Source organism: Megalops cyprinoides, chromosome 24, assembly GCF_013368585.1.
Source record: "Megalops cyprinoides isolate fMegCyp1 chromosome 24, fMegCyp1.pri, whole genome shotgun sequence".
In the NCBI taxonomy this organism is placed as follows: Eukaryota; Metazoa; Chordata; class Actinopteri; order Elopiformes; family Megalopidae; genus Megalops; species Megalops cyprinoides.
The window spans coordinates 11340638-11354651 of NC_050606.1; the positions used below are offsets into that span (position 1 = coordinate 11340638).

Genomic DNA, 14014 nt, shown 5'->3' on the forward strand with positions numbered 1-14014 from the left:
AGTTTTGCCACGGCTCGCCGTAGATGGCGTCAGCGCCGCGGCCCGAGTGATGTCGAGCTGCCAGCGTGCTGGAATAGCTCCGCCAGAAGTGAGGAGGTGACATTTAACAGGCGTGCATTAGGAAAAGAGCAGGCACTGAAGTTAGCCATGTGGGAACGTGGGCTGCAGTAAAATCAAATAAATGCTCAGGGAAGAAATCCAGCAGTGGCCCCTATAGTCCAGGACTGTGCTTGAGGTCATCAGGCAAGCCTTATAATGGTATGATATTGATGATGAAGTGACAGGGAGCTCTAATCAGAGATTACCTGGAGGAGCCTGATGGTATCTGTCTGAGAAACATCCCAATGGAATTTTACTGCGTCACAGAAACCCCCTCGGCTTGTTATTTTGATTGATCAAATGAGATGAATAATGAAACTGTTCTCCATCCAGCTTGTTTTTGCCAGTTTGAGAGGCTGCAGCTGTACTTGCTTTGTCTGAAAATTACACAGTTTCTGCATCCAGTTGTCTGTTATATTGATAGATATTCCTCTGTTTTTGGACACCGGCATCATCTGTTCGGGGAGATCCTTTCAGAGGTGGCTGTTCTTCACACCTGATTTTCACAAAGAGACAAACGATCAGCTGGCCTGCCATGACATCAAAAGGCGGAGTCATAGGTAGCACAGATGTGCTGCGTCTGATTGGCTGTCAGTCGGGGAGTGGAGGTCAAAGTGATAAAGTTATTAATTTGTGTATTCTGGTGACGGTAGTCTGTAGAAAGCTCAGGTCCCGTTTTCCCTGTGCCGGGTGCCTGTCATTTTGACGGACTCCGCTAATGAGCCCGGGGGAGATTTGCATTCGGGACGGCTCTCGTGTGATGTTCATCGCCTCAGGCAGGAGTAGAGTTCACCCCTGCCCCCCTGCTCTCCTGCGCTCTCTCACTCCCCCCTCCGGATTGTGACGAGCTCATCGAGATCATCCCCACGTTCTCTCTCCATCTGACACCAAGACCTCTTTTGCGGACGAAAGAGCCCTTACGTCAGGAGCTTTTTCTTTCTGCAGATAGAGGGGGACGTTAAGGAGGCCAGATGCTGTATGATGTGATCCAGAGCCACCAGGCAGCCGCTAGGGGGTGCCTGGTGTCCTAACTGGCACTGTCCCAGTGTCCCCGGTGCGGGGACTTGCATGTCACTGGCCTGCTGTGTCACTCGCTCTAGGGCTCCCGCGTCACATTGCGTGCAAGGCTTCCCCCTCCTGTCATGTTCCTCAGCACGGGCTGGCTTTTGCGGCGGTATTGTGTAACACGCACGCACAGAGACGCATGAGTTACTGCCAGTGGCATGCGCTGGTGTCGTTCATGAGCTTACATGAGCGTGTCAGATGTCGCCCCCCAAGGGCTGCTGGGGTTGAGTTCTTGTGTCGTTTTACGCTTTGTGAGGTTGCACAGGAGTAACAGAGGGGCGTGTCACCACGACGACAGAGCACTTTGGATATGGTGACCTCACCCCCATAGCCGGTGGCGTCTGTGGTTGAGAGATCATCTACAATTACCTGTTGACAATTCCAGAGGTTTCATTTATCAGAATTGTGAATCTGGTCCAATTAGGCCCTGACACCATCTCTGACTCACTCACGAATGTGTTGTCTGGCGTCCCGCTGAATTGCCTGCGAGTAATATTGACTCCTATAGCAGAGCAGTGATCAGATGCCAGATAATGTCTCTCTCTCTCTCTCTCTCTCTCTCTCTCTCTCTCTCTGCTCAGCTGAAAGGAGTGCCTATATCTGGGAGGGCCATGTAGCCCTGGAAACGGAAGAGAACGGTTTGCCGTCTGTCACGGGCGTTTAGACGGAGCCGTGCGGACGGATGTTTTGGAATGCGAGAGGCATCAAACGAACCAATAACGCGAGCGAGAGACCCCGAGCTGTGCAGTCTGGAGTAATAAAACTCTTTCCCTCTCTCACTCCATCTCCCTCTCCCTCCCTCCCTCTCTCACTCATCCTCGGCAGCCTCCCGACAATGGAGGGAGGCGAGCGTGGAGGCGCCCGGGACCAAAAGCGGCCAATAATGGCTTTCTCTTTCCGATCGTCTCTGTCACACTTCGTTTGATTCACAGCGTCTCTGCTTTCAACTTTGGGCCATTTCCTGCCGAGGATATTAGATGCCGAGTGATATCAGATACTGCGGAAGGTTCATAAGGCAATTAAATAAAGACGGGAGATGTCTACGGCGAATCTCTCGTAACCATCTAACTTCAGGCCTCCCTTGCTTTCCTCCCCCTCTCTCGTCATTTGTCTTCTCCTCCGTATTGAGGTTGAATGCGTTTCGAGGTCTCAGCTCAGTAATGGCTGCCGAGTGCGGTGTGTTCGGCAGTCATTTGCCGAGCCGAGCTGTTCAAGATTCTCTCCTCACTTTCAGCCCGGGCTCTGCTGTCAGATATTCTCAGTTTCAGCGTTTTTTTTAGGGCCTCCTCTCCCGTCAGGCTGCTTGTGTGAAGTATTCCTGAGAGGCTGAGAGCTCGAGAACACTCCCAGCATAATTACTGCGGTGTTCATTTTGTGTCAGCGTGCATTTGTGTATATTCACCACGCTGCCTTTCGGCGATCGCAAACAGAACCTGTGGAGCGTTTATCAGCTTCCTGCTAGATCGGGAATCGATCAGATGCGTATGATTTGCACAGATTCTTTGTGCATGCTCAAATGTATAGCATATGTTCGGGGAGCCGAGTGCAGCAATGATGTTTAGCCAGATGTTCCTGTTTGCTTTAAAACAGTTCAAGCTTAATGCATTCCCAGCACGGTGGTCTGGCAGTCACTGAACACTGATCAATGCTGTGCCGTGGCACCCTTCATTTGCAGATGAGAGCAAACCTGCAGTTTCTATGGATCTCTTTTCTGCTTGACGTCCTGTCCCACGTGGGGTTTGAGAAGAGAATCTAGTCAAATAAGACAGGGTGCAGGGAGGGGGGTCCTTTCAAGGTTTCTAGCCGGGTGTCTGTGAAGCTCTTTCTAGCGTGAGTTCGTCATGATAGCAACCGTCAGGCGTACGGTTCTGACCGACGCAGTGAGATTACTGCACGCACAGATTAAGCTTTGTACCTGTGCTACTGAGAGAGAGTCCGCTTACATAACCATGCAGAACCTGTGAACGGGAGTCGCCTCGGCTAGTTTGCCGTACCCCCGCGGACTGGAGCCGTCGTTCCGGTGCATTCCAGTGCTCTGACTACCCCCGTGTGGACTCCGCCTGCATAGCAGGTGTTCCAGCGGAAGGTGGCAGATGTTTCGTAATGTCTCCTCCGCTCTTCCTTTTTTCCCCTTCCGTGTACATGTTAAAAAAAAAACCGAACCCGAACAGAAAACTCATTACGTGACCTTAATGAATTCTTCTATAAAAACAATTTCATTTTAATTAGACTTTCTCTCGAATAAGAGCAAGCCGCGATTTCCCCGGAGACCGGAGGAACAAATGCCTTCTCAGGATCCGTTTAGAACGCGTATGAAAGGGAGACTCTTGCACTGCATGGCGTAATTACACCGGGGCTATAAGGACCACATACGTTAAATATTTATTCTCGGGGACCTTGGAGGCCCAGATTAGTGTTTTATGCGTCGGCTGTTTCTTGAATGAATTCGGCTGTGCAAACAACAGAGATCTCGCTCAGCCTCGAGGAAGGAATTTTCATTCAGAGCTTATGAGGTGAATTTGTAATTCGTCTCTCTCTCCATTTGTCCTTCATTATTAATCCACAATCGACTCCTCATGCTCTATTCAACTCTGCTTTCTCATAGTAATTAGTGCTGTAGTTCTCAAATTGTGTCCTTAAATGAGAATACCATTTATTTCCTGTTTGTAAAGGAAATGTAAATGCCACGTTGTGTTAAGTTGAGACACGCTTTGACCCTGTGTCTTCTACATTCTTCCCTGTTGGTTATAATGGACTGCCTTTGCATTGAGGAGCAATAGTGGCGCTGTATGTAGCATTCAGTTCTGCTCTGTGACACCTGGCCTTGAAGGTTTGAGATCCTCCTTTCAACGGGCAGCTGAAACCTGAACAATACACGTTTTGTGTTCCCATCAAATCAATGGCCACTTTTCAAATGAGTAGGACCAGGGCAGGATCAAAGAACAGAGACCCATGTATGTCAGGGGACGCGTGGGAGGCAGCGTTTCTGCAGGCGTATCGGCTCTCCATAAGTGACCCATCTCACAAATGGGAGGAGCCATTTAATGGGATCGGTAATAGACGGTGTCGAGTGGAATCAAGCATCTTTGTGCCTGGATGGAAAATAGGATTGGACTCTGGCATTAGGCGGCTTGATTTTCCTCCTTACAGCTCATGATTTCTGAAGTCACATATTGGCCTACATTGTGAATGCAAATAGAAAGAACATTACATTACGTTATTGGCATTTAGTAGATGCTCTCATCCAGAGCAACCTACATAGGTTACAACTTTTTTAATATGTTACTCAATTATACAGCTGGATATTTGCTGAGGCAATTCTGGGTTAAGCACCTTGCCCAAGGGTACAACAGTGGTACCCCAGCAGGGAATTGAACTGGCAACCTTTCGGTTACAATACCTGCTCCTTAACCACTATGCTACCCTGCTACCCCATATTCTATTATGTAATTGTGTAGCACGAGACCGTGCCTGTATCGCCATCTCAGGATAATGGGTCTGAGCTACAGTTTATTTCATAAATGGTGGTTTTTAATAGATAAGAGGATACTACAATGATAAATTATGTAACAAATAATTTCTTCAGTGTGTTCATTGGAAATTATCAGCACTTTCATTTAACACAAGATGTTCTTTTATTAAGGTTGCTCAATATTTCAAGAAATAAATGAGGGTGTTACTGAAGCCAAGTGGGTTTTTTTCCCTTCACTTGGGGGCTGCTAGCACCCTGTGTGCTAGCATTTAATGTTTTAACAAAGTGTCCTGGCTCAAATTTTGTTGTTTCCTTTAAATATATAGGTGATCTATTGAGCATTAATGCAATAATAAAATGTCGAGGTACAACCAGTTTATCAAAATGAACCCTAAATGATACCACTGTCCACTTATTTCACTCAGTCATTGTGTGAGACATTGATTGTGTATGAGCATGATTTGAATATAGTGGCAGGAGGTAATTACCTTCAGATGTATTTATGTAGTTTAGAGAGCAGCATAGGTTGTGGTGACGTTTGTTCTTCATTTTCAATCAGATAAGGAGCCATTGTTAAGTTGTCTCTGTTGTATAGTCGACAAAATATGCTCTGCTTGGCACACACCGTGTAGGCAGTCAGTTTTCATGTTAGCTGGGGGAAGTGATTTCATGCAAGCATTTAAAATTGTATATGATTTAAACAATACATTTTGATTTTGGGAAGGATCATACAGTGAAATGGTACCTTTAGCTGAACCTTCAGCTCGCCCTGTAAAATGATCAATAGTTATGTACTGTAGAATAAATAGACCATAAATTATTTCAGCAAAAAAGCCAATAAATATCTGAAAAAGATCCTGACTGAAAATGTAGAGATGCGTGAGGCGCAGACTAATGTTGATGTGGGCTTATTTGGAATACCATTTGTTTGCTGAAACTCCTGGCAGTCTCCAGCCCTGACAACCGCTGGTGGCGGGCAGTGTTCATTTTACTCATTATGGTAAATCTATAAATTCCCATAAATTCCCATCACGGAATTTTAACATGCTAAGTGGAACTCATTGGCCCCAAACTCATGTTTTTCATCAAATGACTCACAAGATCATTGTGCCCCCTATAAGAAAACCATCAAGAAAATGACTCTTCTAATGAGCATTGTTCTGGCAGGAAAATGACTACTGCGATGTAGCCTGTAATTTGAGAGTGACTGGTTCTTGCCATGGCACAGCCGTTGTCAGCCGACTCCGGCGTATTTTCCTTCATGGCACTGTGGGAATGATCCATTCCCCCTTCAGTCGATCAGGTTCAGCTTGTTTAGAGCGGAGACTGGGAAAAGAGGCCTGCCGCTAGGAGCATCCTGCCCTGAGTAATTGAGAATATGACATTGAGAAGCGATCGAGTGGCTTTCCCCTGTGGAGGACGCGGATGAATACCTGGCTCGAGGCAGCCGTGGGGGACACTTGAGACGGCCATTCCCTGAAAATGTCAAAACGGCGTGCCTCTCAGAGGGGTAATGCCGTCGTTTTCTCCCAGCTCGTCAGGGACGGCGCTGCCACCTGCGCCCGAGGCTAATAAAATCTATTCTTAGCCCCCGTCACTATAGCCAGGATTAAGCATCTTATAGATGAGTGATGGGAGTTCAATGACTGGAAATCACGAAGTCCCTGTCCTCTGATTAGAGGCTCTTGGTGCGCTTCACAGCTTTCACCAGCCCCCCCACCAGCTACAGCCAAAAGCAGTAATGATTCACACTCACGGATGGTTTGATTAGTGAGGACCCGCTTTGGGGTGGTTACTGAGTGGGCAGCAGCCAAAGTGTTCATGTGACAGCCAAGGAGGCTTGAGGTTGCTTGTGTGGACGGGGTGCTGGTGCAGCGGCAGTGTAGCACAGTGGTAAGGAGCAGGGTTTGTAACCAAAAGGTTGCTGGTTTAATTCCCAACTGGGGTACTGCTGCTGTACCCTTGGGCCAGGTACTTAACCCACAATTGCCTCAGTAAATATCCAGCTGTATAAATGGATAACATGTAAAAAATGTAGCCTATGTAAGTCACTTTGAATAAGAGCATCTGCTAAATGATAATAATGTAATGTAATAATGAACCCTTGAAGAATCATCTCTTAGCATTATGTTGTTTAACCTGACTTTAGTTTTACCGTCAGATTTTATGTTTGATTTTGTATACCCCTGTAGGAGTTGTAATTTGTATGTAAGATGAGTGGGAATTTTAGTTATTTGTATAACATTTAGACTGGTTATTTCCTCATGGCAGTCTGGCTTGAACCCACACAGCATTTTGAAGGCCTTTTTTGGGTCTGGACTGGTCTTGACCTTCCTAGTTGATGGATGCATGCTCAATGGGCGTGTCTATGTAGGCGTGGCGCACATGCAAGAAACAACAGTACAACAGTTCCTCATTTTTAGATCTCCTGAAAGTTTCTCCAGCAGTTTGTTGGAAAACATTATGCTCTCACTGCAAACTGGTTTTTCAGGGTGACATATCTGAACTACCTGTATCTTACAATCCTGCCGTCAGAAAGAAGCCCAGTCAGTTGTTGACATTGCTGGTGAAATTGCTTTCGCTATGCGCCATTCTGATGATTGTGCAGGTTTCACAGCAGATAGCATCTCTCAGGATGTGACACACGCACACAAACTCCCATACGCGCACAGCATCTGTAAGAAAACATAGCGCCCTGACGTGGTTAACCTATGATTGACGTCTGGTTGAGATAACCTGCCGTAGTGCCTGTGTGTGTATGAGGATGTTCCATGGGTCTTCTTCAGTTAGATTACTGACTGAGTGTGAGAGAGGGAGACTGAGAAACTTGTCCAAGTCAGTTTTTTTCAAATTTCTCTAACTGCCAAAAGGATAGAATTACCTGGCAGTTGAACAAGAAGACACTGTAATAAGGCATAGAGGGAGGGAGAGGGAGGGACTCAGGTACCATAGGAGAAGAATGAGCGCTCACAGGAGATCAGTCATAATTACCTGATTGCCTCCCCGATGGCCGTGGGGTTGGAGGATTAGGCTAATCTTATCAGATGCCTTTGGGAGGGCTCCGGGCCCCAGCCCCCCAGGGATTATGAGGAGCGGAAATGGCTGCTAACACCTGACGCTTCCCCCCCTGTCCTCCTCCTCCTCCTCCTCCTCCCAGCCAGACGTGCGAGAGCAAGGGAGTGTGGCGTGTGTCACCAGCATTCCAGAGCTGCCACACGATCTCAAGAGAGACTTCCTTTACTCTCAAGGGGAGACGGAGGACTTCACAGGACCCACTGAACGCCAAGCGACACAACAAAAAACGATGTATGAATGAGCCGGAGTAGGAGTCTGTCTGAAAAGGAAAAAAAAAAACCCACCTGGGATTATGGGAGATTTCAGTTAAGTGTGCTACCGTTCAGAATTGTGAACACCTGGCCTGTGACGAAATGGATAAAGCTCGTATCGCGGGAGAAGCAGACAGCACCGCATAGTGAAGTACCATGTTGCTGTGCTTTGGGGGGCGGAGGCGGGACAGGGCTCAAGTCCAGTGGAGCGAGGAGGACCGTTTGATCACAGATGAGCTGCAGGTTATCCCCAACCCCTGCTTCCTAGACACAGGTAACCATGGTCGATTTGCTTGGGTACCATTGTCATCTGAGAGAATCAAATGAGTTTTCATCTCAGCAATGTTAAGAGAGTTGGCAGAACAGTTAAGGTTTGTGGGAGGTGTAGTTCAAATATCTCAGTGATGTAAACAGAGCTGGTATTGTTTTATGCTTGGCCTCATATTGTATCTTTCGTTTAACTGAGGTTTGAGCTGAAAATGAAAGTATAAAGTTAAACACAAATCACTTGTACTTCACACTTAGTGAATTGTTCCTCTCAGGGTTACATTGGTGATTATCATTGAAATGAAAGCCGATGCATTTACAATATGCAGTGTGTTAGCTTTCGAAGTTTACCCTAAGGCAGGCCATACCAGTGTCATTTTGAGGCTTCGGTTTCAGAATAGTGTTGGTGCCGATGAGAAGGAGGCGCTGGAAAGCGGGAAGGTTGGGCGGGTTCCATCCGCCGTGTTAGAGTGCTCCTGGGAGCCACCTCCGCTGCACCGGGGCATCTGAGCCGGTGCCAGGACAGCTGGCACGGCGCGGTCCTGGCGCCCACCTTGCGTCGGGGGGCCTCGGCCAGGTGGTGGCGGCGGGCCCGGCTCCCGAAAGTCCCTCCTGACCCAGCAATGATGCGACCCGGCGAGTGCCACGCTGAAACGCGCTTCCAGCTGCAGCTCTGCTCCGGCCCATCTGCCGGGCAGCGGCCAGCAGTGACCTTCCCATCCTTACATAACACTGCCTGCAGGTCATAGGCTGAGTTTCTCACATGGAAGTTCTGTTGTCTTAAAAACGCCTTACACTCTTTTTTTACGGACATGCAAGCTGTAATAAACAACAGTAAGTGGCTTTCTGTGGAGCTCAAGTGTGGCCAGGTTGCAGCAAGTGAGGCAGTGACACTTAGTTACAAGGCTTGCGAGGACAGGCTGGCAAACACGTTATTATGTGTCTGGACAGAGCAGTACAAGCACAGAAAAGGCTAGCAAAACATAGAAGAAAACAAATTAAAAAAGCCTCTTTTTCCAGAATTTCTCTCAGGGTGAACACCTCTCTCTGTCTCTCAGACCTTATGTTTCCAGCACTGGTTTTTCCATGAGAGGAGTAATCATATTTTGAGCACTTGTTGGTGCTTTTCAGATGTATGTGGGATGTTTAAGACTTGTAGAACTTCTCACTGAGTGCTGTAAAGTGGGATATTTGCTAACCACCCACAGGCATGGTAGCAGTAGAATGCATCAATGATGGTTTTAACAGGCTCTTGTTACATCAGTAGATTGATATTATTCTGCGAGCGCGCATTCGGTTTTGAGGTGCTCTGACCCAAGTCCACAAATCAGTGGGCACTGGCTAGCTTTTACAGATGAAGCCATCAGTATCTTGAGTAGCTGTATGCCTATGAGTGTGTGATTTTCGTCAAGCAGTAAGAACAACAGGTGTTTAAAGAATTGTTCTCAGCCATGTATGAAAAAGTAGAGTCCCTTGGCATTTCAGCAGGAAATGATGTGAGCATGATTTTTCAGCAGGAAATGGTGTGAGCATGATTTTATAAGGATAACAGCAGGAACATTCCAACCTACAGTGCGTATGTGACAACTTACAAAATCAAGATCTTCTTCAACACCGTTGTTATCATTGCAGTACTAACTATGACCATTATACAATACCAATATGAATGACAGTTATTGCCAGTATCATTTCAATGCTGTATTATAGCCCACTGGGTTTCCGTATTTCATAATTCATATTGTATTGACCCTTGTGATACTAATGACACCAATTTGGTTTGATTAAATGCCAGATAGACTGACCAGCAGCCTCTTATAGTGAAGGCAGCTCTTCTGTTTAAATGGCAGAATAAAACATTTTAGTTATTTTTTCATGCTCTGAGATATATTAATTAATTCAATTAGTGAACACAGGCATCCATAAATAAATATTATATATTCTTGAAGTTCTATATATTTTTTGGAAATAAATTATGAAAACCAAAACATACCATTGAACAAAATATGAAAAAGCTCATTTCTCTTCTCTGTGCAGATGAGTGCTGTCCTTAATATGCTTGCTCGCCACTTACTACTTGATTAATAAATATATGTTTGATAATTACTTGCTATGAAAGGTCTAGTGTCTTGATAAGATCTTAGCCCTAAAATTTAGAAAATTGCTCGTGTTCAGAAAATATTTATGTTCACAGCAGTCTTGCTGCAAAGAAGGGTTTAAGTTCACCTCACTGCAGACATTGTTGGCCCTGTTAAAGTCTTCTGTGTCCTTGTCAATGTAACATCATTGCATAATTAATATGGAAATATATTCTGTGACCTTGAATGCACTGTGAATAACAGACTAAAGTTTGGTTAACCCATGTCAGATTTTAATGAATAGTTTGTTACTCTCTAACTGCTAAGGTTGGGTTTACTGCTTCACGTGTATTGTACTTTTGCAAACCATTTTGAGGATTTAGCAAATCTTTACTTGATAACCACTGAAAATATTTTTCTTGTTTTTAATTTTTAGTATATACAGTTAAAAAAACATAGCGTCTCATAGCGTCTCTCAAGGCAGTGTTACATGGTACACAGCAACATGCACTGAGTCACCGTTGCCTTTTCCAGAAGGTTCCACGTGGTGTTGTCATCTGCACAGATCAACTGACCTTTTAATCAACTGGAAGACTCCATCAGTGAGCTCTCTATATAGCCAGTTAGCCGATCCACATGTAATGAAGATCAGTGACAGTGCAGATTTTACATAGCAGAATGCAGCAGGTAACATGAATATGTATCACACAGAGCTGCTGTGCTTGTTGCATATTGGCTAGTGGCAGCAGTGTTTTGTTGGTGTAAACATGGCATGAAAAATAAGTTCCTCTTTTTAAAATGCTTATTAGGGTGTATTTTTTAACAGTTAGGGTTATTAGACCAACATTAACATGTCTATTATGAAGGTAAACCCTTAATGAAGCTCTTAGCTCCCAAGTGCTCTGAAGTATGTAAGAGCGAGTATGACGTTAAGGTTGACTGGTGAAGTTATGAATGTAAAGGATTTTGCAGATGAGGTTGATCAGAATAACAGTATTTTATTTCCATGATGTATGAAACCTCAAGAGTTGGAAATTGAGACTCAAAGTAACCTGCAGTCCCTGGCTGAATTATTACTTGGTTAAATGCCAGTTTGAATGTAATATTAATGCATTGCACAGAACCATCAGGGGACTGTGGTCTTCTCTAGTCCCGTGATGTTTCTGTATTTTACAGCAGTGCAGCTGTTTTTCATTCTTTCTATCCTGTTCAGTGCAGTGTTGTATTGGACATTGTCAATTATCACACTCATTTATAAAGTGCTGTAATTTTTTAAATATGAATAAGTAAAGGACAGTTAAATGCCCCAATATAAGCAGCAACATTTGAAAATGTCAGTAATTGATATATTTTTACTATATCACTCATTTCGACATGCATGAATCACACATCCAGAGTACTTCTAATGTCATGCTTCACGCATATTACTTTTTAATACAGGAATCCTACCCAGCCTGCACCAGCAGAAACCAGTGATGAATGGTGCTCAAAGTGGAGAACTCTGAACTTTCTGATCCGTCTACTGGCCACTAGGTCGCGCTGTTCCCCACTTTAACACCGGCCGGCTTTCCTTCCCCCTGCAGAGAAGGACAGGAAATGAGGTCTGACCCGTTTGCTGTGCCCTGACCTGCAGGGGGTTCTAGAATGGCCTTGATCGGCTCGAGCGCTGCTTAATTGGATGGCAAAGCTGCCTTTAAGCGGCATTTCTGTAGCCGGAATTAGACATTTCCCGTGCAGGCGGCTGCGTGTCTGAGGCCGGGGAGGTCGAGTGTCGACAGAGAAGCGAGCACGCAAGTGTTGATGGACAGGTTGCGAGTCCCCTGGATCATGGCATTTCCTGTCTCTCTGTGACCTTGTGTGGAATTCACAGGCCAGCCCCCCGTAAACAGAACTGACAGTCACAGTGGCAGCGGCACCGACGTGCCTCTTGAAATGTGGTGGGTGTACGAGTTTGTAGTCTTTGCATCACCACGGCAACCCAGGGCAGCACCGCAGCCCCCCTCCGGGACCAGGATTAAATCGGGGGGATTCGGGGGGATGTTGTTATCTCTGGTCCCAGGACAGGGGCTCTTTGCACGTTTAACTATGAATACAGTGGCTAATGAGTCTGCACCTTATGCCCAACCCTCACTGAGAGCACATCATTTTACCTTATCAGTTATATTAACGCTTTATTGTCTTCTGTCTGATTTTCTGCTTCTGTAATTTTCTCTGAGCACCCCCACTCACCTCTCTTGACTAAGGATACAAAAACAGTGGGCCGTATGAGATGGAGGCCAACGCTCCAGCTCCATTCCTCTGGCTGTCCACGTATCTGCGCGGGAATCCAGATGGCCCTGTCAAAGAGCGCTTCCCAATATACGTTGCCTACTCTGTAGTCTGATCATAGTCTTTTTAGCTGTTTTCATTTCCACTTTGAGAGATCTCTTTCCACCGCCGACAGTTGTGCTAGCGCCTCTTTTTCACTCATTAGCAGTCTGCCGTCGACTGCGTCTTACGCTTTTGTTAATACTCCACACACTGAAAACAAAAGCCCTTAGCGGCGCTAAATGAAGCTGGAGTTCCTGCTAATGGTCAATGCATATAGTCAGTTAGCGTGATTAAAGGTTGCCATAGTTACTTTAGAAACAAACTAACTGAATTTACTTTTACGTCTAATTCTGTTGCCTCTTCTTTATTAAATTTACCTTCAACTCCCTATAATCTCAGTAGCAGGCCTTCACTCTCTCTTCTTTTATCTGTTACAACCGATTAAAGTATTAATTAAGCTTACAGCCCTCGTTTCAAATGTGATTTCTTTTCTTCATCATTTGAACCTCCCTAATTTATCCTTTACTCTTTTATTTACCTCTAATCCTTGAGGAAAGGCTGGGTTGTTGGGATTAGTGCAGCCCAGTAATAAGCCCTTGCTATCAGGCGTTTGGATTTTCAAAGCAGTGCGATCAAGCCGCTTCCTTGAGGCTGAGTTAGAATGTCGTCATTGTTTGTTGCCATTTTTCGCCTGAGAGCCCAAAGGTTACAGGTTGGTGGGTTCATATCAGATTGTTCTCCGACAAGCCGAGGGGCCCCCAGGGCTCTTTTGTGGGGGGACTTTGTGTACCAAATAAACACTGGCGGAGTTTAGGCTGCTCGCGACTGTTTGGCTTTCGAAGCGAGTGGTCTTATAAGTGTTGACTTTGGTCCCATCGCGGCTTTGTCAGATGGGCCGAAACCCATCAGATCCATCAGCTGCTAGCAGGAATGGTCCGCAAGGACTGATGCAGGATCAGTTTTGCCCTTCAGCTTGTAACGGTTAACACTGGACCTGTGGTCAGGGAATCTGGTCCTCGATCAGCACGTGTGGACATTTTCTGCCTTGTGAAAGCCATCCAGCATATACCAGTTCAGGACCCTCTGCGCACAGCGTGGAGGGAGGGGGCGGGGCTTTGCAGATGTGCGGTCAGGCGGCGCTGGCTGGTGGGTGCGGGAGGAGACGATGGGACCGCGTGCGCCAGGCTAAAAGCGGAGGGTGGAGCTGTTTGCTGTGGGCAGAACCACAGGCTCGCGGCATGAACCACTCGACAGGGGTGGGGCAGCTCTCCTGTCATTTAGGGGAACCGAAGCTCAAAACGCTGTGGGAATAGAGTTTTCTATGAGGGCTCTTCCCAGCAGTTTTATTAAGCCCATCCAACATTTTTAAGGCTTCAGTATTTTTAATGTTTGTGCCTTTC

General features: G+C 46.0%; 1 protein-coding gene across 2 annotated transcripts in view; it reads left to right on the forward strand.

Moving 5' to 3' along the window:
• agap3 (ArfGAP with GTPase domain, ankyrin repeat and PH domain 3) overlaps positions 1-14014 on the forward strand; it is a 231853-nt gene that overhangs the window by 105195 nt on the left and 112644 nt on the right. Inside the window, exon 1 of one of the 2 annotated variants that reach the window (XM_036519423.1) lies at positions 7858-8236. The exons of the other annotated variant lie outside the window; for it this stretch is intronic. Coding sequence (XP_036375316.1) covers positions 8119-8236 — 118 coding nt within the window. The 5' untranslated portion in view covers positions 7858-8118. Of the gene's footprint in view, positions 1-7857; positions 8237-14014 lie in introns of those variants that run through there. 2 annotated transcript variants of the gene reach the window in all.